The sequence below is a fragment of the Oncorhynchus mykiss genome, chromosome 4 (assembly GCF_057628025.1).
Source record: "Oncorhynchus mykiss isolate SJ-2025 chromosome 4, ASM5762802v1, whole genome shotgun sequence".
Classification (NCBI taxonomy): Eukaryota; Metazoa; Chordata; class Actinopteri; order Salmoniformes; family Salmonidae; genus Oncorhynchus; species Oncorhynchus mykiss.
In genome coordinates, this window is record NC_143025.1 from 84,958,529 (window position 1) to 84,983,389 (window position 24,861).

Here is a 24,861-nt window from a genome sequence, read left to right on the forward strand (position 1 = left end):
GCAACGCTCCCCATCCAATCTGACAGAGGATCTGCAGAAGAGAATGGGAGAAACTCTGTAAATATAGATGTACCAAGCTTGTAGCGTTGTACCCAATAAGACTCGAGGCTGTAATTGATGCCAAAGGTGCTTCAACATATAATTAGCAACAATTTAAAAAAAAGTTTTACTCTTTGTTATTGTGTGTAGATTGATAAGATTTAAAAATATATACAGTGCCTTGCGAAAGTATTCGGCCCCCTTGAACTTTGCGAACTTTTGCCACATTTCAGGCTTCAAACATAAAGATATAAAACTGTATTTTTTTGTGAAGAATCAACAACAAGTGGGACACAATCATGAAGTGGAACGACATTTATTGGATATTTCAAACTTTTTTAACAAATCAAAAACTGAAAAATTGGGCGTGCAAAATTATTCAGCCCCCTTAAGTTAATACTTTGTAGCGCCACCTTTTGCTGCGATTACAGCTGTAAGTCGCTTGGGGTATGTCTCTATCAGTTTTGCACATCGAGAGACTGACATTTTTTCCCATTCCTCCTTGCAAAATAGCTCGAGCTCAGTGAGGTTGGATGGAGAGCATTTGTGAACAGCAGTTTTCAGTTCTTTCCACAGATTCTCGATTGGATTCAGGTCTGGACTTTGACTTGGCCATTCTAACACCTGGATATGTTTATTTTTGAACCATTCCATTGTAGATTTTGCTTTGTGTTTTGGATCATTGTCTTGTTGGAAGACAAATCTCCGTCCCAGTCTCAGGTCTTTTGCAGACTCCATCAGGTTTTCTTCCAGAATGGTCCTGTATTTGGCTCCATCCATCTTCCCATCAATTTTAACCATCTTCCCTGTCCCTGCTGAAGAAAAGCAGGCCCAAACCATGATGCTGCCACCACCATGTTTGACAGTGGGGATGGTGTGTTCAGCTGTGTTGCTTTTACGCCAAACATAACGTTTTGCATTGTTGCCAAAAAGTTCAATTTTGGTTTCATCTGACCAGAGCACCTTCTTCCACATGTTTGGTGTGTCTCCCAGGTGGCTTGTGGCAAACTTTAAACAACACTTTTTATGGATATCTTTAAGAAATGGCTTTCTTCTTGCCACTCTTCCATAAAGGCCAGATTTGTGCAATATACGACTGATTGTTGTCCTATGGACAGAGTCTCCCACCTCAGCTGTAGATCTCTGCAGTTCATCCAGAGTGATCATGGGCCTCTTGGCTGCATCTCTGATCAGTCTTCTCCTTGTATGAGCTGAAAGTTTAGAGGGACGGCCAGGTCTTGGTAGATTTGCAGTGGTCTGATACTCCTTCCATTTCAATATTATCGCTTGCACAGTGCTCCTTGGGATGTTTAAAGCTTGGGAAATCTTTTTGTATCCAAATCCGGCTTTAAACTTCTTCACAACAGTATCTCGGACCTGCCTGGTGTGTTCCTTGTTCTTCATGATGCTCTCTGCGCTTTTAACAGACCTCTGAGACTATCACAGGTGCATTTATACGGAGACTTGATTACACACAGGTGGATTGTATTTATCATCATTAGTCATTTAGGTCAACATTGGATCATTCAGAGATCCTCACTGAACTTCTGGAGAGAGTTTGCTGCACTGAATAATTGCTGAATAATTTTGCACGCCCAATTTTTCAGTTTTTTGATTTGTTAAAAAAGTTTGAAATATCCAATAAATGTCGTTCCACATCATAATTGTGTCCCACTTGTTGTTGATTCTTCACAAAAAAATACAGTTTTATATCTTTATGTTTGAAGCCTGAAATGTGGCAAAAGGTCACAAAGTTCAAGGGGGCCGAATACTTTCGCAAGGCACTGTATGTTTATCCATTTTAGAATAAGGCTGTAACCTGAACAAATGTGGTCTGAATACTTTCCGAAGGCACTGTAAAATCAGTGCGAACTCGGTTCGGACATTATTTTCAGAGGTGCTAAGTACTCTCGGCCAGCCTATGTTACTGGTGTGTCTTAGAGTTAAAGTATGAGAGTGGAAAGTCCTCTCCTAGCAGGAAGTCTTATTACCTCAGTCTTGTTGGCACACAGGAGGCTGGACGATATGCCTCTGACATGTACCCAGTATTCATGCCTGCTCTATTCATGGAATTTCTATCTGCCATGTTCCCCCTCAGCTGAATGTTGTGGAATATTCTGATAGGTATATATATGTTCTACATAACATATTTCTATCTGATATGTATATAGAGTAACATTTCTGTAACATTTCAATTTGCAACATCTTCAGTAAACCCCAACCTCTCTACTTACCTCTGTCGCGCCCAGACTACTCCGCCGATGACATCCTGACCTATGATGAGATGGCGCTCTACCACCAGCCGGCCAGTCGCAAGCGACCCATCGCCCTGATTGGTCCGCCCAACAGCGGGCAGGACGAGCTGCGGCGGAGGCTGCTGTCAATCCAGCCGGACAGATTCGCCAGCGCCGTGCCACGTAAGTAGACCAATCAGAGCAGGGGATTGGGGGGCGGGGCAAGACTTGTGATGGGAACAATATCCACTTGTTCTTGTGGGAGGTTCAGTTCGTGGCCTGTTAGGTTTTTACATATTATTTAAGTGTTGTGATTATTAAACAGACTTTAAATAAAGTTTGATGGGGTTTGATAGCTTGAAGCATTGACAAATTACTGCAGCAATTCAATCAGGTAGGGTCGACGTTACCAATACATACAGATTAGCTTCTAACAAATTCTCATTTCTTTTTTTATTTTAACTGTTTATTACAATAGACCAGACAAAAACTTAATTATACATTTATTATACATTTAATACTACATTTAACATACATTTAATGTACCAAATTCTCATTTCAACAATCGTTATCACTCAGATACAACGAGAGGCCCACGGATACATGAGAAGAATGGGAGGGAGTACCACTTTGTGAACAGGCTGGCGTTTGAGACGGACGACGCAGCAGGGAAGTTCATCGAGTCTGGGGAGTACGACAGGAACTTGTACGGCACCAGCAGTGACTCGGTTCGACAGGTCATCAACTCAGGCAGGATCTGTCTGCTGTGCCTGCACACTAAGGTAGGAAACTACATTTTCATAAGCCCTACGTAGCACTTCATAAGCACTACATAGTTGCTTCATAAATCATGTGTAAGTAAGTCATTCTACATGAAGGGTGATATGTCCTTACACCTGGTGCTTAGCCCTTGTGTCACACTTTATGTAGCATGTCATTTTAAGCATCTTTACAGGCCTTATGAATGGTTCATAAAGGCTTTTTAAGCCTTAAAAGTTATGTTTAGTTTAAAGTGGGACTGTTAGCCGCTAGTTGAGAATATGTTGTGGAGGAAATTTCATATCATGTTTTGAAAGCATTACTATCCACGCTGCTATTCCTCTATTCTCTATCTCCCTTTTTTTTATCATTGTCTCCCCTCCTGCTGCTGTTTCCTTTCGGTTTCTCCATCAGTCACTGCGGGTGCTCCGGTCCTCCAACCTCAAGCCCTATGTGATCTTCATCGCTCCTCCCTCTCAGGAGCGATGGCGCACCCTGCTGGCCAAGGATGGAAAAAACCCAAAGGTACTTATCTCACAAAAAGCCCTTTATCAGCAAGTACCATAGATACATTAATATCCACAGTGAATGTATAACATGAATCACACTTATCATGTTGATCATTATACCTGTGAGAAGCTATAATGAACTATTTATCCTCTGCTGGTACAGTAATAGTTCTGCCTTGAGCTTACATCTAGCCAGGATATCTCTAAACCCCTCCTTCCCTCCTGTTACCTTACATCTAGCCAGGATATCTCTAAACCCCTCCTTCCCTCCTGTTACCTTACATCTAGCCAGGATATCTCTAAACCCCTCCTTCCCTCCTGTTTCCCTACATCTAGCCAGGATATCTCTAAACCCCGTCCTTCCTTCCTGTTTCCCTACATCTAGCCAGGATATCTCTAAACCCCTCCTTCCCTCCTGTTTCCTTGCATCTTGCCAGGATTTCTCTAAACCCCTCCTTCCCTCCTGTTTCCTTGTATCTTACCAGGATATCTCTAAACCCCTCCTTCCCTCCTGTTTCCCTACATCTAGCCAGGATATCTCTAAACCCCTCCTTCCCTCCTGTTTCCCTACATCTAGCCAGGATATCTCTAAACCCCTCCTTCCCTCCTGTTTCCCTACATCTAGCCAGGATATCTCTAAACCCCGTCCTTCCTTCCTGTTTCCCTACATCTAGACAGGATATCTCTAAACCCCTCCTTCCCTCCTGTTTCCCTACATCTAGCCAGGATATCTCTAAACCCCTCCTTCCCTCCTGTTTCCCTACATCTAGCCAGGATATCTCTAAACCCCTCCTTCCCTCCCTACATCTAGCCAGGATATCTCTAAACCCTTCCTTCCCTCCTGTTTCCCTACATCTAGCCAGGATATCTCTAAACCCCTCCTTCCCTCCATCTTGCCAGGATATCTCTAAACCCCTCCTTCCCTCCTGTTTCCTTGCATCTTGCCAGGATATCTCTAAACCCCTCCTTCCCTCCTGTTTCCCTACATCTTGCCAGGATATCTCTAAACCCCTCCTTCCCTCCTGTTTCCCTACATCTTGCCAGGATATCTCTAAACCCCTCCTTCCCTCCTGTTTCCCTACATCTTGCCAGGATATCTCTAAACCCCTCCTTCCCTCCTGTTTCCTTGCATCTTGCCAGGATATCTCTAAACCCCTCCTTCCCTCCTGTTTTCCTACATCTAGCCAGGATATCTCTAAACCCCTCCTTCCCTACATCTTGCCAGGATATCTCTAAACCCCTCCTTCCCTCCTGTTTCCTTGCATCTTGCCAGGATATGTCTAACCCACCGTTTCCCTGACTCTGTCCTGGGGGCCCCAAATGGGTGCACTTTTTGTTTTTGTCTCTAACACTATACAGCTGATTCAAATAATCAAGCTAATCAAGCTGTATAGCTGTATAGCTGTATAGCTGTATGGTGCTAGGGAAAAAAACAAAACATGCACCCCTTAGAGTCCCCAGGACTGAGTTTGGGAAACCCTGCTCTAACCCCTATTTTTCCCTCCTGTTTCCCAACATCTAGCCAGGATATCTCTATCCCCTGTCCTTCCTTCCTGTTTCCCTACATCTAGCCAGGATCTATACCCCCTTTCCTTCACTCCTGTTTCCCTACATCTAGCCAGGATATCTTTAACCTCTGTTCTTCCCTGCATCTAGCCAGAGGAACTGAAGGAGCTGATGGAGAAGGCCTGGGAGATGGAGCAGGCCTACGGCCACCTGTTTGACACCGCCATCGTTAACAGCGAGCCAGAAACAGCCTTCCACGAGCTGCTACGGCTCATTGACAAGTTGGACACAGAGCCCCAGTGGGTACCCTCCTCCTGGTTGTGCTAGGGGTCAGGGGTGAGGGTTCACCCTAGAGGTCAACCCCAGGGAGCCTCATGAATGAGTGTGGCCTGGGTCGTGTTCATTAGGCACCAAACGGAACAAAACAGATTGAAACTGGAAGGGACTACATGGACTCGTCCAATAAGAACCCCCTGTTTTCATTTTCAGGAAAAAAAAGTAAATGTTTCACTACAGTGTACCCTAATGAACATGACCCACAGCTCTGACCCTAAAAGGAAGAACGGACAATGATCGTTGAGGCCACCGTTAGACCCTCGTTGACACAAAATAGAGGGCCTATGCCTTCTCTGACCAAAAGGGTGACTTGTCCTTTAACTAGCCTTCTTATGGTAGGTGGACTTTACATTTGCAGAGATGGATACGGTCTGATATATGTGTGTTTTGTCTGTGTGAATGTTCTTTTGTGTCAATGTTGTCAACATTCCAGTAGCCTATGCAGACATTTATCCGAAACTGTAGAAAACATATTTCAACCTCAATAGTTATTTCTGATTGTAAAATGTGTATTTTTTAGAAGAGATGGTAAACAAATGTGGTTTACAACGCACAGGAACAACATCTCTCAATGGAGGACCAATTTGCTATGTAACTTTCTCCTAGACGTGAGAACCAAAGAGAAGCCGTTTGTATTCTAAATATGGTAAGGTGTGTGTATAAACGATAGTACTGTGTTGTGTTGCTGCGCTTGTACCTCGATCACCTTAGTAGCTATTGTCTAGTTAGTGTATCGAGGGGCTCGATTCAATAATTATCGCCGGAGATAATATAGCGTGCTTGAAGTTACGGTCATTCCCCGACACATGCAGCGTTTATTAGGAGTCCAGTCTCCGCAAACGTGGGAATGTTGCCTTTCAACTTCAATCGCACTGAACTTTAAATCGCGCTCCTCATTAAGGTGAATAATTAGGAGCTGTAGCCTACTTCAACAATTAATCTGACAAACATTTTTCATTGGTACTTTATAAGCAGAACTCAAGAAGCCATCTTCAATAAAATTAACATTTCTCTTGAGCACAATTTCATAATGTTGGACATTAGATACAGGAATGCACTTCATAAATATCAATTGTGTTACCTAAACATGTAAGATCAGAATTGGGCTGCATGTGGAAATGCAGCCTGATACACAAATATCAAACTCATTTGAGAAAGTGACACTTGAGGAATATACAGAATCTTTATTTGGATGAAGTGCTCTGACACAGGTGGGGTTGTCCTCAGGGTGCAACAGCAGATGGTTACAGGGGGATCAAGTACCTACTTGTTAGCCATCCTCCTGTAAAGGGTCAATGCCATAGAATGTAAGTCTGTTTAGTATAACCCCACATGGACGGGACTAGCCTCCACAAAGCAGACACTTCGGGGGAAAAGGAACGACGGCATGCATTGACTTGAGTGTTCTGGTGAAACCGTAAACTATCTATGTCCTCACCCAATCAGATGGAATGTGGAATACAGGTCACATATGTAAACCATGTTACTTTACTTAATCTATATATTATTTGCTGCTTTAAGTATCCAAAAGATAACGAATGTCAGATTTAACAACGTCAATGCACTAGTGAACTGATGTGAGCAAAGTTCTGACTTTAAAGTTTAAACCTCATAGTTTAAAACAGGGATACATCTGGGACATCTCCAATACTGAAAACGTCAACATCACCGGTGTACACAAAGACAACATGAATAAATAGGATGACTAATGGGGTTGACGGCATGTCACTCAAACAGCAGGTCCTCGTCGGTTTCCTCCGTCAGCATGTTGGACGGCTCGGCGATGGGGCCCAGCTTGGCCAGACGGATGGCGATCTCCTTCTCAGTCCTCTCCCTCATCTGCTTCTTCTTCTCCTGGATCTTCTTCAGCCTGAGGAGGTGGACACACCATAGAGATAGTTTGAAGATATAACCTGTTTTAGCATGGACATTGGGGGCTTCCACCATTTAAAGTAGTCAACTAGGTGGGGATCCTATTGTTTGGGAGAAATCAGCCAATGATCAGAGCGTCGTCTTCTTTAATGGCTTTAAGCTACTGCCTGTCACCTCCATCTAGCGGCCACAATAAATTACAACATTTGGTTCAGGACTCCAGTACTGCAGGTGGCAGTAAATCACCAATATAGCTTGACAATGCCATAAGGGCACAGATTAAAAGATGAGACCTCTTTCCATAGAAACGGAATTAGAACCCTTTATACAGACGATGATACTTCGGTAAGATGGGGGTAAAGACAAGGATATGAGTTGAGGGACACTTTATTTTATTTTAAAGGGAGATGGTCTGGAAATATAACTTACCTGTAGAACTCTTCTCGTTCCCTCTCATCCAGCTCTGTGATGATATAGCTGAGGGTACGCTCAATGCGGGGGATGATTACTGCAGACAGTTGAAATCACATTTTAATAATTTTGCTCTCTTCCTACTGCCATTATTGATATTTTTTTTTTACCTTTATTTAACTAGGCAAGTCAGTTAAGAACAAATTCTTATTTTCAATGACGGCCTGTTCAGGGGCAGAACGACAACCGTACCTTGTCAGCTCGGTGATTTGAACTTGCAACCTTCCGGTTACTAGTCCAACGCTCTAACCACATATGTGGCACATGTTTTCATTGAGTGAAATCCAGGGCAGACTCACCATGCTCGATGGCATTCACACGGCGGTTGGTGATCTTGATGGCTTGATCCAGTGTGACGAAGGAAGTCTGTCGATCAAACAGTGAGACCATGAGACTGTTGTTGTTTAGTGAGACATTGCATGTTTTACCACAGACCTACTCCATGCGATCATGGTCTTTAGGGCACGCACCAGAAAACGTTAACTTTTTGCAATGGGAAAACAAGCTGTTCCTACTGTCCAAGGCCTGGAACGTCCCTTCCTATTTTATTCCATCTGGCACCTAATGAACATTGACAGAGAGTGCCCCCTACCTGTAAGGAGGCCAACTCCACGAGCAGCTCCACTGCTTTAGCATAGTTCCTCTTCAGCCTGGAGAGCTGCTCTCCTCCCCTGGCCAGACCGGTCAGCTCATAACCTAACAAGTAGAGGATGGAAGGAATACCGTGAGTAGTGACACAAACACCACCACAAGTTCAACACCACGGCATAGACAACACTTCCTTTAAATCTGTAAAAAACACTTTGTTAAACATTTGGCCATAAATGCAGACATATACAATGATAACAAAACTTCCATTTATAAGGTTTATTAAATAAAAATACTTAGTCACACATTCATACTCTACCAACTGAGCAACACAGGACACAATAAAACGACTTACTGTCCCCTCCTTCTTGGTAGAGCTCAAACACAGGTAGAGTGACACCTGTGAGGGAGAGGAGAATCACACAGGTCAGACATGTTCTAAAAAAGGTACAGAGAAGATCAGAGGACATAACCTTTAAACAAAATGTGGATCCTTAACATTAGGAAAAATGTATATATTTTTTTAGTTGACAAAATGAAAATCAGATATCACAAAACATTATCTTCTGTGTTATAGCCTAACTAGACAATAGGCTATAAAAAGGCCTGAGGAAAGTTTGACGAGAAACATATACTGCCCTCCCGGGAACAGGCCCAAATCCCCGTCATTTGCAGGAAGAAAAGACAGAGGAAAAGAGGACGCAGATCAGGCTGCCTTTTGAGAACCTGTAGGCGAGAGAGTAAACTCCCACTGCCTTCCATTCTACTTGCTTACATGCAATCATTGGAAAATAAACTGATGACCTACGATTATCCTAACAGGACATTAAGAACTGTAATATGTTATGTTTCACCGAGTCGTGGCTGAACAACGACACAGATAACACAGAGCTAGAGGGATTTACAATGCACCGGCAGAACAGAGAAGCTAAGACGAGGGCTGGGGGTGTGTGTCTTTTTGTCAATAACAGCTGGTGCGCAATGTCTAATATTGAAGAAGTTTCGAGGTATTGATCGCCTGAGGTAGAGTACCTTATGATAAGCTGTAGACCACACTACCTACAAAGAGAGTTCTCATATTATTCGTAGCCGCTCTCGCTGCTGATGATTCTCTGATCCACCTCTACACAGACAACACCATTCTGTATACTTCTGGCCCTTCTTTGGACACTGTTAACTAACCTCCAGGTGAGCTTCAATGCCGTACAACTCTCCTTCTGTGGCCTCCAACTGCTCTTAAATGCAAGTAAAACTAAATGCATGCTCTTCAACCGCACCTGCCCGCCCGTCCAGCATCACTTCTCTGGACGGTTCTGACTTAGAATATGTGGACAACTACAAATACCTAGGTGTCTGGTTAGACTGTAAACGCTCCTTCCAGACTCACATTAAACATCTCCAATCCAAAATTAAATCTAGAATCGGCTTCCTATTTCGCAACAAAAGCATCCTTCACTCATGCTGCCAAACATACCCTCGTAAAACTGACTTTCCTACCGATCCGCGACTTTGACAATGTAATTTACAAAATAACCTCCAACACTATACTCAACAAATTGGATGCAGTCTATCAGTGCCATCTGTTTTGTCACCAAAGCCCCATATACTACCCACCACTGCGACCTGTATGCTCTTGTTGGCTGGCCCTCGCTTCATACTCATACCCCTCAGGAGACTGAAATGATTTGGCACGGGTCCCCAGATCCTCAAAAAGTTCTACAGCTGCACCATCAAGAGCATCCTGACCGGTTGCATCACGGCCTGGTATGGCGGTAGAGAGGGTAGTGCATACGGCCCAGTACATCACTTGAGCCAACCTTCCTGCAACCCAGGTGTCAGAGGAAAACCCATACAATTGTCAGAGTCCAGTCACCCAAGTCATAGACTTTGCTCTGCTACTGCACGGCAAGCGGCTCTGACTACCCCCAAGCCATAAGACTGCTGAACAATTAATCAAATGGCCACCGGACTATTACATTCACCCCCCATTTGTTTTGTACACTGCTGCTACTCGCTGTTTATTATCTATGCATAGTCACATACCCCTACCTACATGTACAAATTACCTCTAACCTGTACCCCCTCACACTGACTCAGTACCGGTACCCCCCTGTATATAGCCTCGGGCTTGTAAGTAAGCATTTCACAGTAAGGTCTACTACACCTGTTGGTTAAGGGCTTGTAAGTAAGCATTTCACAGTAAGGTCTACTACACCTGTTGGTTAAGGGCTTGTAAGTAAGCATTTCACAGTAAGGTCTACTACACCTGTTGGTTAAGGGCTTGTAAGTAAGCATTTCACAGTAAGGTCTACTACACCTGTTGGTTAAGGGCTTGTAAGTAAGCATTTCACAGTAAGGTCTACTACACCTGTTGGTTAAGGGCTTGTAAGTAAGCATTTCACAGTAAGGTCTACTACACACTGTTGGTTAAGGGCTTGTAAGTAAGCATTTCACAGTAAGGTCTACTACACCTGTTGGTTAAGGGCTTGTAAGTAAGCATTTCACAGTAAGGTCTACTACACCTGTTGGTTAAGGGCTTGTAAGTAAGCATTTCACAGTAAGGTCTACTACACACTGTTGGTTAAGGGCTTGTAAGTAAGCATTTCACAGTAAGGTCTACTACACACGTTGGTTAAGGGCTTGTAAGTAAGCATTTCACAGTAAGGTCTACTACACCTGTTGGTTAAGGGCTTGTAAGTAAGCATTTCACAGTAAGGTCTACTACACACTGTTGGTTAAGGGCTTGTAAGTAAGCATTTCACAGTAAGGTCTACTACACCTGTTGGTTAAGGGCTTGTAAGTAAGCATTTCACAGTAAGGTCTACTACACCTGTTGGTTAAGGGCTTGTAAGTAAGCATTTCACAGTAAGGTCTACTACACCTGTTGGTTAAGGGCTTGTAAGTAAGCATTTCACAGTAAGGTCTACTACACACTGTTGGTTAAGGGCTTGTAAGTAAGCATTTCACAGTAAGGTCTACTACACCTGTTGGTTAAGGGCTTGTAAGTAAGCATTTCACAGTAAGGTCTACTACACCTGTTGGTTAAGGGCTTGTAAGTAAGCATTTCACAGTAAGGTCTACTACACCTGTTGGTTAAGGGCTTGTAAGTAAGCATTTCACAGTAAGGTCTACTACACCTGTTGGTTAAGGGCTTGTAAGTAAGCATTTCACAGTAAGGTCTACTACACACGTTGGTTAAGGGCTTGTAAGTAAGCATTTCACAGTAAGGTCTACTACACACTGTTGGTTAAGGGCTTGTAAGTAAGCATTTCACAGTAAGGTCTACTACACCTGTTGGTTAAGGGCTTGTAAGTAAGCATTTCACAGTAAGGTCTACTACACACTGTTGGTTAAGGGCTTGTAAGTAAGCATTTCACAGTAAGGTCTACTACACACTGTTGGTTAAGGGCTTGTAAGTAAGCATTTCACAGTAAGGTCTACTACACACTGTTGGTTAAGGGCTTGTAAGTAAGCATTTCACAGTAAGGTCTACTACACCTGTTGGTTAAGGGCTTGTAAGTAAGCATTTCACAGTAAGGTCTACTACACACTGTTGGTTAAGGGCTTGTAAGTAAGCATTTCACAGTAAGGTCTACTACACCTGTTGGTTAAGGGCTTGTAAGTAAGCATTTCACAGTAAGGTCTACTACACCTGTTGGTTAAGGGCTTGTAAGTAAGCATTTCACAGTAAGGTCTACTACACACGTTGGTTAAGGGCTTGTAAGTAAGCATTTCACAGTAAGGTCTACTACACCTGTTGGTTAAGGGCTTGTAAGTAAGCATTTCACAGTAAGGTCTACTACACCTGTTGGTTAAGGGCTTGTAAGTAAGCATTTCACAGTAAGGTCTACTACACCTGTTGGTTAAGGGCTTGTAAGTAAGCATTTCACAGTAAGGTCTACTACACACGTTGGTTAAGGGCTTGTAAGTAAGCATTTCACAGTAAGGTCTACTACACCTGTTGGTTAAGGGCTTGTAAGTAAGCATTTCACAGTAAGGTCTACTACACACTGTTGGTTAAGGGCTTGTAAGTAAGCATTTCACAGTAAGGTCTACTACACCTGTTGGTTAAGGGCTTGTAAGTAAGCATTTCACAGTAAGGTCTACTACACCTGTTGGTTAAGGGCTTGTAAGTAAGCATTTCACAGTAAGGTCTACTACACCTGTTGGTTAAGGGCTTGTAAGTAAGCATTTCACAGTAAGGTCTACTACACACTGTTGGTTAAGGGCTTGTAAGTAAGCATTTCACAGTAAGGTCTACTACACCTGTTGGTTAAGGGCTTGTAAGTAAGCATTTCACAGTAAGGTCTACTACACCTGTTGGTTAAGGGCTTGTAAGTAAGCATTTCACAGTAAGGTCTACTACACACTGTTGGTTAAGGGCTTGTAAGTAAGCATTTCACAGTAAGGTCTACTACACCTGTTGGTTAAGGGCTTGTAAGTAAGCATTTCACAGTAAGGTCTACTACACACTGTTGGTTAAGGGCTTGTAAGTAAGCATTTCACAGTAAGGTCTACTACACACTGTTGGTTAAGGGCTTGTAAGTAAGCATTTCACAGTAAGGTCTACTACACCTGTTGGTTAAGGGCTTGTAAGTAAGCATTTCACAGTAAGGTCTACTACACCTGTTGGTTAAGGGCTTGTAAGTAAGCATTTCACAGTAAGGTCTACTACACCTGTTGGTTAAGGGCTTGTAAGTAAGCATTTCACAGTAAGGTCTACTACACACTGTTGGTTAAGGGCTTGTAAGTAAGCATTTCACAGTAAGGTCTACTACACCTGTTGGTTAAGGGCTTGTAAGTAAGCATTTCACAGTAAGGTCTACTACACCTGTTGGTTAAGGGCTTGTAAGTAAGCATTTCACAGTAAGGTCTACTACACCTGTTGGTTAAGGGCTTGTAAGTAAGCATTTCACAGTAAGGTCTACACTTGTTATATTCGTCGGAAGTGACAAAAAGTTTGATTTGACTGTGTAAGTAGGAAGTGTTGCGTTGGACTCATCTCAATATCCTAGCCTCTTCACTGATGATAGGCTCTGCCTTACTGAAGTTGTGAGATACAACTTTTGATTGCCGATAGAGATGCCTAGTGTACGGTTCCGACTGTCTGCCTGGTGGCTGTCCTGCCTATAATATGCCCCTCCCCTCTCTCTGTCCGTCCCTCGCTAGATCGCTATGAAAGATGTGAATGTTCTCGGAAGTACGGCAACCAATCAGTCTCCTCCGTTCCAAAAATACTGAATCATAGAAGTCGATTTCTAGTGGTAGTTGACGTGCAAGGAGTCGAGGAATCAATTATTTTGGAGCCGACTCTCCACTACGTCGCTGTCTTCAGCAGAGAAAGGCAAGCGACAGCAGCAAAGTCCTGTATGACAATACTTTGAGAAGTTAAATGAGAAAGAAATGCAGACTGTGATGTGAAACTGAGATACAGTAATGGGTAGTACAGGTGCAACGCTGAACTGTCAGACTTTGAAAGGGGAAGCTCTGTGAGACCCAAACTGTTGCTGGCAGCTGCGCTGAATTCACATGGAATTTTATGAAAGAAAAATTTATTTAAAAAAAATAGCTGTTTATTATTATTTTTTGCCCATTTATAACATCCCTAGTGAGTCCAGAGCCGCTAACCTGCCACGTTGTCCTTCTTTGCCCGAACCTTCACCTTGGCCTTGTTAACATTCTGGATGACAGTAGTGCTGTGGGAACATTAGGAGAATGTTAGGAGAGAACATTGACTAAACATTAGACAAACGCCTAAATAAAAGGCATCAAATGCACATCCTCTCACCTGAAGTCCCCAGCAGCGAATTTCGCCTCAGCTAAAGAGAAGGCCGCCTCCCTCATCACTTCGCCCATCAAGGTCTTTGTCTAGAGATAGCAAGAGGAAACGAGAAGGACGGAAGTCAATGTGTCAGGCACTGATGACATTAGGATCTGTTATACAAAACAAACTTACAGTATATTACTAAGAAACAGGGAATTAGACAATGTTTTAAACATAGAAATAGAACTACAAGAACAGATATTCCCATTGAAATCAATGGTCGGTGATGGGTAGGCTGGCAGCCATATTGAGTTTACCCTAGCCCTTGATCATGACTCAGTTCCATTGGACGAACGCATCTTCTGGGAGTTTTGTTAAGAGCTTTGTTCTGAACATGCATCGATTTGCGGTTAAATTGATACACACCTTTTATAGGGTTAGGGTTCCACATTGCCATATCTCTGTTACAGCACGTGTTAACAGAAGACAGAGGGACAACCTGTGCTAATTAGCTATATAGCATGCGCCGAACACCTGCGTGTAATGGAAGAAGCTCACAGAACGGGACCACAGACTGAGAACTGATTCACGTTTAGATGGAGTATTGGGCTGTTTTGGCTGCCAGAGCCAGCGTACCTCTGAAAATAACTTTGGACCTTAAGGAGTACCGGCAGGCTCCTTAAGAGTACATCTTGGGTTAATGTCCATGGCTTTTCCCAGTCTAATATTTTCTTGCTTCTAATGGTTTTAACCCCAGTTGAATTACCTCAATGATCTTGCGGAGGATCTGACGGAAGCGCATGGAGAGAGCATCAGCCTTCTTCTTCAGTAGGTTCCTGCCGGTCTGGGCCCCCTTCAGACGGGCCTTCATGATGGTCTGAGCCCTTCACAGACAAGTCATCAGATGTCAGACAGAGGACTTCCATAATAAATATGAACATTCAGATTTGAATCATAGTAAGTAGGCCTAAGTAGTTTGACATGGTATAATCTGTGGAGAATAGTTTTGGGGAAAGTACAGTAGCCCCATAGACTATATGTAAAGCACATTTAAAAAAAACTGTGGTTTGGAAATGATGGCCAGTCACCATATGACAGGGGGACATGTCCTATTTTAGATGTTCATCATGAAATGGCAAAGGATTAAAATGATTGACAATACAAAACTCCCCAAAATAACCAATACCCTTACAAATTGATGCAAAAAATAAATAAATGCAACGGTTTAGTTTATCATCATTAATTAAAGGCCTCACAATTGGCTGCACTCAACTAGCTAACAACCGAGGACAGGCTTCACGGCTGAGCCGCTGTTGCTTCTATTAGTTTCCACTTCACAATAACAGCATTTACAATTGACCAGGGCAGAAATTTGACTTGTTGGAAAGGTGGCATCGTATGACAGTGCCACGTTATGAGTGTGAGCTCTTCAGTAAGGCCAATTTCTACTGTCAACGTTTGTCTATGGAGATTGCATGGCTGTGTGCTCGATTGTATACACCTGTCAGCAACGGGTGTGGCTGAAATACCCGAATCCACTCATTTGAAGGGGTGTCCATATGTGTGTGTGTATATATATATATATATATATATATATGTTTTATTTTTTATTATTGATCTGAGAGTCTTCAAAAGGGAGGCGACCCGTGGGCCGCCAGTTGCTAATCTCTGAGCTAGAAGGCGTTGAAGATTCATATAAAATTGGGGAGCATAAAATCGCAAACCTAGCTAGATTGCAAGGATTACTTAGAAATGTCAAACATGCTACCTAGCTAGCTAACGTTACTTACATTCTAGAGGGGAATACGTCGATCCTCTCTTTTCCTGACATCTTGTTTTTTGGCTCGAAACCGTCTTCTGTACTTCAATTCCGTCTGGATGACGTGACGGCAAACAGATATCTCTAATAATCAAGAAAAGATATTGCACTATTTTTATTATACCTTGAGGATGACAGATGTGTTACCGATGTCGTGATCTTCATGATATTCTAGTGCGAAAAGACATCAGCTGATTAGTAGTCATGTGACTGTGTTGTTAACAGCTATTGCGCTTGCGCTTGTCAACCCAGGCGCTTTTTCTTCCGGGTCGGAAAATGAGCGCACAGATGCATTTGAAGTTGTAGCAATTGGGACCAATTCGCAAGCTTTTTTTTGAAGAAAAATATCAAATAAATACAGGACATTACACCATTTTTGTTCCGTAACTTTACGATACAGGTGAGACGTCTACTACAGTCACCGCGAACAAAACAGCTGTAAAATGGAAAGAGTGAAGAGTTAATTGGTGTAACAGCATACTTTTAGTCCGTCCCCTCGTCCCTACCCGGCCTCGAACCAGAGACCCTCTGCACACATCAATAACAGTCACCCACGAAGCATCGTTACCCATAGCTCCACAAAAGCTGCGGCCCTTGCAGAGCAAAGGGAACCACTACTTCAAGGTCTTAGAGCAAATGACACCGATTGAAACGCTATTAGCGCGCACCACCGCTAACTTGCTCGCCAGTTCACATCGGTTACATTGGCTAGGTGCATGTGCCAAATGTTATCACGTTAAACTGGTTTACTTTATGGAAATATAGTAAGAGGATATCTATCTTTCAACTCATTATTTTCGGTCTAAAAATATGTGCCAAAGCAATTGAGTGCAGTTAGAGATATCTGCTGTGAGAACATACTGTTGTGATTAATGTGGATGCGTTGAGGTCTAGAGATTTGAAGGGGAGGAGTTTTTTGGACATGGAGGTAACGCTAGATTTAAATATCAGAACAACATGTAATCTCTGTCATGGAACTATCCTTGTTGCGTACTAAACCACACGGTGAAGGAAGTTTATTGTGAACTTCACCAGAGTGGAGCATAGACCCGGTTTTGTGGAATCTAGCTCTGACTACATTGATTCGCCCAAAGTAAATTTTATTTAACCTTTATTTTATCAGTGAGGCATGTTGAGACCAAGGTCTATTTTACAGATGCCAAATGTTTTGCTTGGCAAGGAGCAGAATGTTAACCAAAAAGACTGGTACCCAGACTAATGAATTGCAGCTGTGGTCAGATTGTGTAGAATAGGGAATCACATTCACATCAAAATTGAACAAGCCCCTTAGTTTACTTTGATGTTGATCTTAAAGTGCTTGTACCATGTCTCACAGTGGTTCTTTATACTACACTGTCAAAGCTGGTCAAATAAATTGAGCCTTCCTTACTGTTAGGTTCTAATTCTGAGTAAAAACTAGACACTATGAAAGTTTATCCTTCCCAGACGATAAATACAGCTGCATTAGACACAACGTGTTTCCACCACAAGTATGCATGTGTGTATATATATATATATATATGTGTGTATATATATATATATATATATGTGTGTGTGTGTATATATATGCGTGTGTATATATATATATATATATATATGTGTGTGTGTATATATATGCGTGTGTATATATACATATGTGTGTGTGTGTGTGTGTGTGTGTGTATATATATATACACACATATATATACACACGCATATATACACACACATATATATATATATATATATTATATACACACATATATATAAAATATACACACATATATATATATAATATACACACATATATATATATAATATACACACACTACAATCCTTACATATTTTATGGTTTGACTGGAAGATGAAGTAATAAACCATTCCTTCTCCTTTAAGTTGATCTGACCTCGAGCTCCTTGATGTCTAATTCAAAGCTGTCCACCCATATCACCTATAGCAATCCTGTCACTGCCTCATGTCCACCCAGCACATTCCAAAGCCATCTGTCTCCTACAGATAACCATTACCTTCTGATGTAACAACCATTCTCTATCAATCCTCAGATACTATAGTATCACTGATGTAACAACCATTCTCTATTACTCAGATACTATAGTATTACTGATGTACCAACCATTCTGTATCACTACTGATGTAACAACCATTCTCTATCACCCCCCAGATACTATAGTATTACTGATGTACCAACCATTCTCTATCACTCAGATACTATAGTATTACTGATGTAACAACCATTCTCTAGCACTCAGATACTATAGTATTACTGACCTAACAACCATTCACTATCACCCCTCAGATACTATAGTATTACTGATCTAACAACCATTCTCTATCACTCAGTCTTACTTCTGATATATCTAGGATAGCAATGTTCCAAGAATCCAACATTAACAATTACTTTCTATTCTATTGGTTTATGCACTGAGCCAGATCAAGACCTTTCTCTATTTACAAAACCAAGTACACAGAACTATAGAAAATCCTCTTTATTCAAAACAAATTTCCACTGGTACAAAAAAAAAAAAAAATGGAGACAATGTTTTCACAAATCACAATCATTTCAGCTGGTCTTCCAAATGAACCTTTCCTATACAGTGTTCTGTCAGGTGTTACAGTATGAGACCAACCAATCACAAGTCAGGAAGTAAGACCTAACATTCAGTATCTGGCCCATCATCCTCAAATAGCATTTTTAGAAAGTATCGTTGGTAATACAAAAACAAACCTACTCCACTTAAACAGAAGTTTCAGCAGATGCCAATGACTAAGCATTTGAGATGTTATAGAAGTCGTGGATGTTTCTAAGTACTAATATCACAAAACTATAGAAAAACTGAGACCAGTGAGATACCTTTCAGTGAACCTCCTTCCCACGGCTTGGTAGCCATGTTGTCTTCTTCAAACGTCAAGCTGCTTATCTGCCAGCTCCATCCCAACCCTCGGGACAGGCAACTCAAGCCAAGAGACTGTCGTCAGGCCATTGTCCAAGTGGTTGCTTGCATGCATCTTCAATAAGCACTTAGTCAAAGTCACTCAAGCACATACACATGTAGGCTGTACAGTCAGCAGCTGTAGTAGAGATACATGTACCAGAGTCTATTGGAATAATGAGAAAACGGGAGCTCAATATTGTCCATAGGAGAAAGCCATTGTTGGGGTATTAGGATGAGCCCATTCTTTGATTTTAGGCTGCTCGAATGGAGAAGCAGTCTTTTTTGGTGACTAACAACACTAAAGTTGGATTACTCTATTAGAAAAAGTTGGATGTTCGTTCTGTGCTTTCTTGGGTTTCTTATTTCACCAGCCCAATCTTCTTGGCCTCTGTTTCATAGATCAATAACCTCCACATCTTGACTATGAAGACTTCTGCTTCTTCATCCAGAACCTTGGTGTAAAGAAACAGCATTTCAGTTGGATCAATAAATGTGTACTTTTTAAAGACTCCGTTTTAGGGCATCAATCTAAACTTGATGATCAGAGTATCAAAAATTATCAAATGTAGTTTTAACAATAAGCTTAAGCTGAACTGAGACCATTTTGAGAATCTTTGTTTGGGATACTCACCATGGCAACATCATCCAAGATACCCTGTGGTGTACCATGAGCCATCACCTGGGGATAAGAGGTCAAAATGAACAAATCAGAATTAACTCCTATACCAAGAACACCCACTTCCCCCAGTAGATTGCATCACAATCAAGCTTACACACCTTTGAGCAGACAAAATCCACTAGCGTAGCCTCCTCTTCTCCAATGTACTCAATTATCTTTTTATTGATCCAGGGACGTATGCGTCGATCCATCAGAGTCTGGGAAGAATAGACAGTCAGACATACAGTTCTTTAGTCACTGCACCAGAGATGTCTATCAGTATTGTAAAGAAACATATTATCAAAATGTTTGTCAAAGTAGAAAAAAATGGCTATATCACCAATTCCCCTGGACTTATCAAACCAACAAGTGTCATTTTTTCTCTCTGGTCTCTCCACCACTGCCATATCTCCTCTGGTCGCCCCACCACTCTAGCCTGGTCGCCCCACCACTCTAGCCTGGTCGCCCCACCACTCTAGCCTGGTTTCCTGTCTATTTCGGCCCTCTTGCCAACACGTTATGGTATCAGATGGCAAGAGAGCAGCAAGCCTGGAAACCAGGGTATCGCTACATCCTATCCCTCATCCCAATCTCTTTGATCTTTACCGAGTCCACGGCGGACCAGTCCAGCGGGTAAGAGAACAACTCCGTCTTGCCCGTGGGGATCTTCTCGATCAGGCTCTTGATGTGCTTGCGCTTCTCCTCGGTGTTGGCGCCCTTGATGGCCGCCAGTCCCGAGGCGCCGTCCACCACGCTCTGGAGGTTTTTGTCATCGTCGCCATAGTCCAGCGGCACCAGCTTGCGCTTGCGGGGAGCCTCGTCCGCCTCCTCGTCGTCGAATTTGTTGAAGACACTGTCCACAGTGAGCTTCTTGCGTTTGATGGCCACATTGGGCTGGCTGGGGCTGGTAACATTAGGGGCTCCTGTAGAGAGAAATATATTTTACTCCATGAAGAAAGGCTTAAAAAGGTCAAATGCAGCCGTGTTTATCTCAATATAATTTCTGGGTAACAATTAAGTACCTTACTGCGATTTAATTCAAATGGGTATTTTTTTTAAGAAAAAAAAAAGAAGCAATTTCTCAAGCAAGAATTTAGCTAAGACTGTCTGGGTGGGGAGGGGGAAAAGTAAAACTAGCCATTATTGGCAGAGGTTTGGAACTCTTTCCTATTGGTTTACTAACTCATTTACCACCTGGTGATGTTACCAGGCCGGACAAAACTCCATCTCACCAAAACAGGCTGAAATTTCAGGTGGTCTTTTCTCACAGCTCTTACACTAAAATGGCACTTTCATTTTCACAATATCACTGTATTATTCTAATCTCAGTGTGGAACTGTAAAACACAGGAAAAACACATTTTTGACTGCAATGGACCTTTAAAGTTTGACTGAAATAGGACGGTTACATTTAGTTGATATAGACAGCAACAGGGCCTTTAAAGTTTGACTGAAATAGGACGGTTACATTTAGTTGATATAGACAGCAACAGGACCTTTAAAGTTCGACTGAAATAGGACGGTTACATTTAGTTGATATAGACAGCAACAGGGCCTTTTTGTCAGCACTAAACTCTGCCATGGTTCATTGGGGGAAATGTTTTTGTAGTTTTTGTTGTTGATAAAAGCCCAAAATAAGGTCAGAGGTTAACACAGGCCGAGGAGATCTGATACGTTTTGTTCTATGACATTAGCTAACGTCACTTTCTGTACATTTTGAAGCATTTATGTAATAATAATAAAAAGCACAAGGTTCATAATTCATGTTAGCGGAATGATATTATCTCATAGAACAAAACGTATCAGATATCCTAAGCCTGTGTTAACCTCAGACCTTATTTTCAGCATTTATCCTAAAATCCTAGTCTCTCCCCATTGGAATGGCTGAACAAACCGGAAGTAACACATTTCCACACAAGCTCACAGAGCAGGTCCGCTGAACCGCATGGCGCGTAAAAATCATCTGTCCTCGGTTTCAACACTCACTACCGAGTTCCAAACTGCCTCTGGAAGCAACGTCAGCACAAGAACTGTGCATCAGGAGCTTCATGAAATGGGTTTCCATGGCCGAGCAGCCACACACAAGCCTAAAATCATTGTATTCAATGCCAAGTGTCGGCTGGAGTGGCGTAAAGCTCGCCGCCATTGGACTCTGGAGCAGTGGAAACGCGTTCTCTGGAGTGATGAATCAAGTTTCACCATCTGGCAGTCCGATGGATGAATCTGGGTTTGGTGGATGCCAGGAGAACACTACCTGCCTGAATGCATAGTGCCAACTGTAAAGTTTAGTGGAGGAGGAATAATGGTCGGGGGCTGTTTTACATGGTCCGGGACCCTTAGTTCAAAGGAAGGTAAATCTTAACACTACAGCATACAACGACATTCTACACCAGGGGAACTCAACTCTTACCCTACGAGGTCCAGAGCCTGCTGCTTTTCTGTTCTACCTGATAATTGTGTCCCTGATTAGATGGGAACAATGAAAAAACATGCAGTGGAACTGACTTCAAGGTCCAGAGTTAAGATTGAGGGTTCTAGACAATTCTGTGCTTCAAACTTAGTGGTAACAGTTTACGGACGGCCCTTCCCTGTTTCAGCATGCCGACGCCCCCGTTTCACAAAGTGAAATGGTTTGTGGAGATGATTGTTGTGGGTGAACTTGACTGGCCTGCACAGAGCCCTGACCTCAACCCCATCAAACACCTTTGGGATGAATTGGAACTCTTGACTGCGAGCCAGGCCTAATCACCCAACATCAGTTCCCAACCTCACTAATGCCTTCGTGGCTGACTGGAACAAGTCCCTGCAGCAATGTTCCAACATCTAGGGGAAAGCCTTCCCAGAAGAGTGGAGGCTGTTATAGCAACAATGTTCCAACATCTAGTGGAAAGCCTTCCCAGAAGAGTGGAGGCTGTTATAGCAGCAATGTTCCAACATCTAGTGGAAAGCCTTCCCAGAAGAGTGGAGGCTGTTATAGCAGCAATGTTCCAACATCTAGGGGAAAGCCTTCCCAGAAGAGTGGAGGCTGTTATAGCAGTAATGTTCCAACATCTAGTGGAAAGCCTTCCCAGAAGAGTGGAGGCTGTTATAGCAGTAATGTTCCAACATCTAGTGGAAAGCCTTCCCAGAAGAGAAGAGGCTGTTATAGCAGTAATGTTCCTACATCTAGTGGAAAGCCTTCCCAGAAGAGTGGAGGCTGTTATAGCAGCAATGTTCCAACATCTAGTGGAAAGCCTTCCCAGAAGATAAGAGGCTGTTATAGCAGTAATGTACCAACATCTAGTGGAAAGCCTTCCCAGAAGAGAAGAGGCTGTTATAGCAGTAATGTTCCAACATCTAGTGGAAAGCCATCCCAGAAGAGTGGAGGCTGTAACAGGTGCAACAGGGGGACCAACTCCATATTAATGCACATGATTTTGGAATGAGATGTTCAAGGAGCAGATGCCCACGTACGTTTGGCCATGTCGTGTATCTGTCATCATTTAACGACAACGAGGCGTGGTCTGTGCTTGTGACGTGCTAGCATTCGAGGGAGGGTTAGGGAGAAGGTGTTGTGGGAGATGATTGGTTGGTAGATTAGTTAAATTAAGCTAATGCATCGGGAGATTCTCTGAATGAGAAAAGTTTGTCAGGCAAACTAGCTATATGGCTCAATCTAAAATGAATGGTATAGAGTCTTATTCTTGATTTGTTCCCATCTTTCCTATTCACTAGGGATTGAGACACTTCACTGGATCTACACAACAGATATCATACATATCCTGGTAGTTAGTCAGCAATATAGTAGGTGTATAGTTAGGTCCAGAATCATCTGAAGATATATCTTCTACCGCCAGTCTCACAGACAAAACTCACCCAGTTTGAGACTGAGGCCAATCTTGGGGCGGAATTCGTCCTGGGGCAGGGCCTCGTGGGGGAGCGGGGCCTCGTGAGGGGGAGAGTTCTCGTGAGGGATGATGATACCGCATGGTGACTCGTCCCCGGGCGTGTTGGGAGTGGCACCCCCGCTGGCCGACGACACAGAGGGGGCCGCCGTGATTGGCCGCAGTGTGGGCTTCAGGCAGGGCTTGAACCCCGATTGGTCATCGTCGTCAAACTCCTCCCCCTCTTCCACGTCATCATCTGAGTGGCGGTGGGGATGGTGGTCCCCTCGGTCTCTCTCCCCTCGCTCTCTCTCCCTTTCTCTGTCCCGGTCTCCTCGCTCTCTCTCCCTTTCTCTGTCCCGGTCTCCTCGCTCTCTCTCCCTTTCTCTGTCCCGGTCTCCTCGCTCTCTCTCCCTTTCTCTGTCCCGGTCTCCTCGCTCTCTCTCCCGGTCTCCTCGGCGGTCACGGTCCTCCCGTGGCGCCTTGTGTACCCGCTCCTCCTCGGGATCTGGCTCCAGCTTCACCGGGGGCTGGCGCAGACGCTCTGCCTCCTCCTCCATCTGGACCAATCCGAGAAGAGAAGCAGTGAGACAAGGGGAAAACACAGTCAGGAATGTGGATACACACAGACACACACATAATGTTTATGACCGCCAGATGAATAGAGACCTGTTTACAATACAGACAATATAGACAATGAGGAGTAAATGACCTTGAGGCATACACACAGTCACACACACTCTCTCTCTCTCTCTCCCTCACCCTGCGTATCTCGGCCTCGGGGTCGGGGTGTCCCTCGGCCAAAAGCCTCTGTCTGATCTCCTCCAGCTCCTCCTTCTCTCTCTTCCTGTCGCGCTCGTCCATCTCAGTCTCCTTCTCCCTGTCTCGCAGACGCTTCTGCAGCGCGCTGCCCCTAAGGGCGGCACAAGGAACAACACCTTATATAACAGTGGCCATGGCACGCATGTCTTCAAAATGTTGGAAGTAGAGCTGTTACTTTCTCTTCCTAAATGTCCTATAGAAAAAAAGTGTAATAATGTCAACATTTCAGACCTTTATCCACTTTCAACTCCATTATATCTCCTTTTCAGATTTGTTTTCTATAGTATGTAAACCTAGACGACTGTGTCGCGTTCAACTTCATTATGGTCACCTGTAGAACTTAGGGTCATCCCTGTCATCATCATAGTCCTCCAGGAACTCCTTCAGACGTTTGCCTTCTTTAGCCTGTAGAAGAAGACAAGACACCCGATTAGCCGATACACTTTGGTCTATTTGATTAACGTCTCACACATTAAAGGCTTCAATTTTCAAACTCACACATGCATATGAATATGTCAATGGTAGGACCCATCAGGTCAGGCTCAGTGGTAAACCTGGGTCCTATTCAGTAGGGCGCAGCGTAACAAAACGTTTTGCTACGGACAATGAACACTGGCGTTCCTATTAGACAAGTTCAGGTTGTACCCTCCCCCCGTTTCAAAAACGTTTTCTCCCAACAGAACACGACC

General features: G+C 43.2%; 3 protein-coding genes across 8 annotated transcripts in view; 1 reads left to right on the forward strand and 2 right to left on the reverse strand.

Moving 5' to 3' along the window:
• LOC110522555 (protein PALS1-like) overlaps positions 1–6,400 on the forward strand; it is a 29,697-nt gene extending 23,297 nt beyond the window's left edge. For both annotated transcript variants that reach the window (XM_036976181.2, XM_036976179.2), the window contains exons 11-14: positions 2,289–2,456; positions 2,853–3,055; positions 3,447–3,557; positions 5,198–6,400. In XM_036976181.2, coding sequence (XP_036832076.1) covers positions 2,289–2,456; positions 2,853–3,055; positions 3,447–3,557; positions 5,198–5,374 — 659 coding nt within the window. In that variant the 3' untranslated portion in view covers positions 5,375–6,400. The remainder of the gene's footprint in view (positions 1–2,288; positions 2,457–2,852; positions 3,056–3,446; positions 3,558–5,197) is intronic.
• A 152-nt stretch (positions 6,401–6,552) lies between these two features.
• Positions 6,553–16,159, reverse strand: LOC110522556 (V-type proton ATPase subunit D). The gene is made up of 9 exons (XM_021601010.3): positions 15,869–16,159; positions 14,845–14,962; positions 14,103–14,182; positions 13,943–14,010; positions 8,670–8,714; positions 8,319–8,422; positions 8,026–8,092; positions 7,685–7,763; positions 6,553–7,253 (listed from the first exon to the last, which is right to left on the reverse strand). Exons 1-9 carry the CDS (start codon positions 15,907–15,909, stop codon positions 7,109–7,111), a joined length of 747 nt encoding a protein of 248 aa, XP_021456685.1. The 5' UTR covers positions 15,910–16,159; the 3' UTR covers positions 6,553–7,108.
• Positions 16,160–18,368: 2,209 nt separating this feature from the next.
• LOC110522557 (RNA-binding protein 25) overlaps positions 18,369–24,861 on the reverse strand; it is a 28,070-nt gene continuing 21,577 nt past the window's right edge. For all 5 annotated transcript variants that reach the window (XM_036976184.2, XM_036976182.2, XM_036976185.2 and 2 more), the window contains 7 exons: positions 24,504–24,577; positions 24,113–24,263; positions 23,343–23,910; positions 20,095–20,411; positions 19,608–19,706; positions 19,462–19,509; positions 18,369–19,282 (listed from right to left, as the gene is read on the reverse strand). In XM_036976184.2, coding sequence (XP_036832079.1) covers positions 19,190–19,282; positions 19,462–19,509; positions 19,608–19,706; positions 20,095–20,411; positions 23,343–23,910; positions 24,113–24,263; positions 24,504–24,577 — 1,350 coding nt within the window. In that variant the 3' untranslated portion in view covers positions 18,369–19,189. The remainder of the gene's footprint in view (positions 19,283–19,461; positions 19,510–19,607; positions 19,707–20,094; positions 20,412–23,342; positions 23,911–24,112; positions 24,264–24,503; positions 24,578–24,861) is intronic.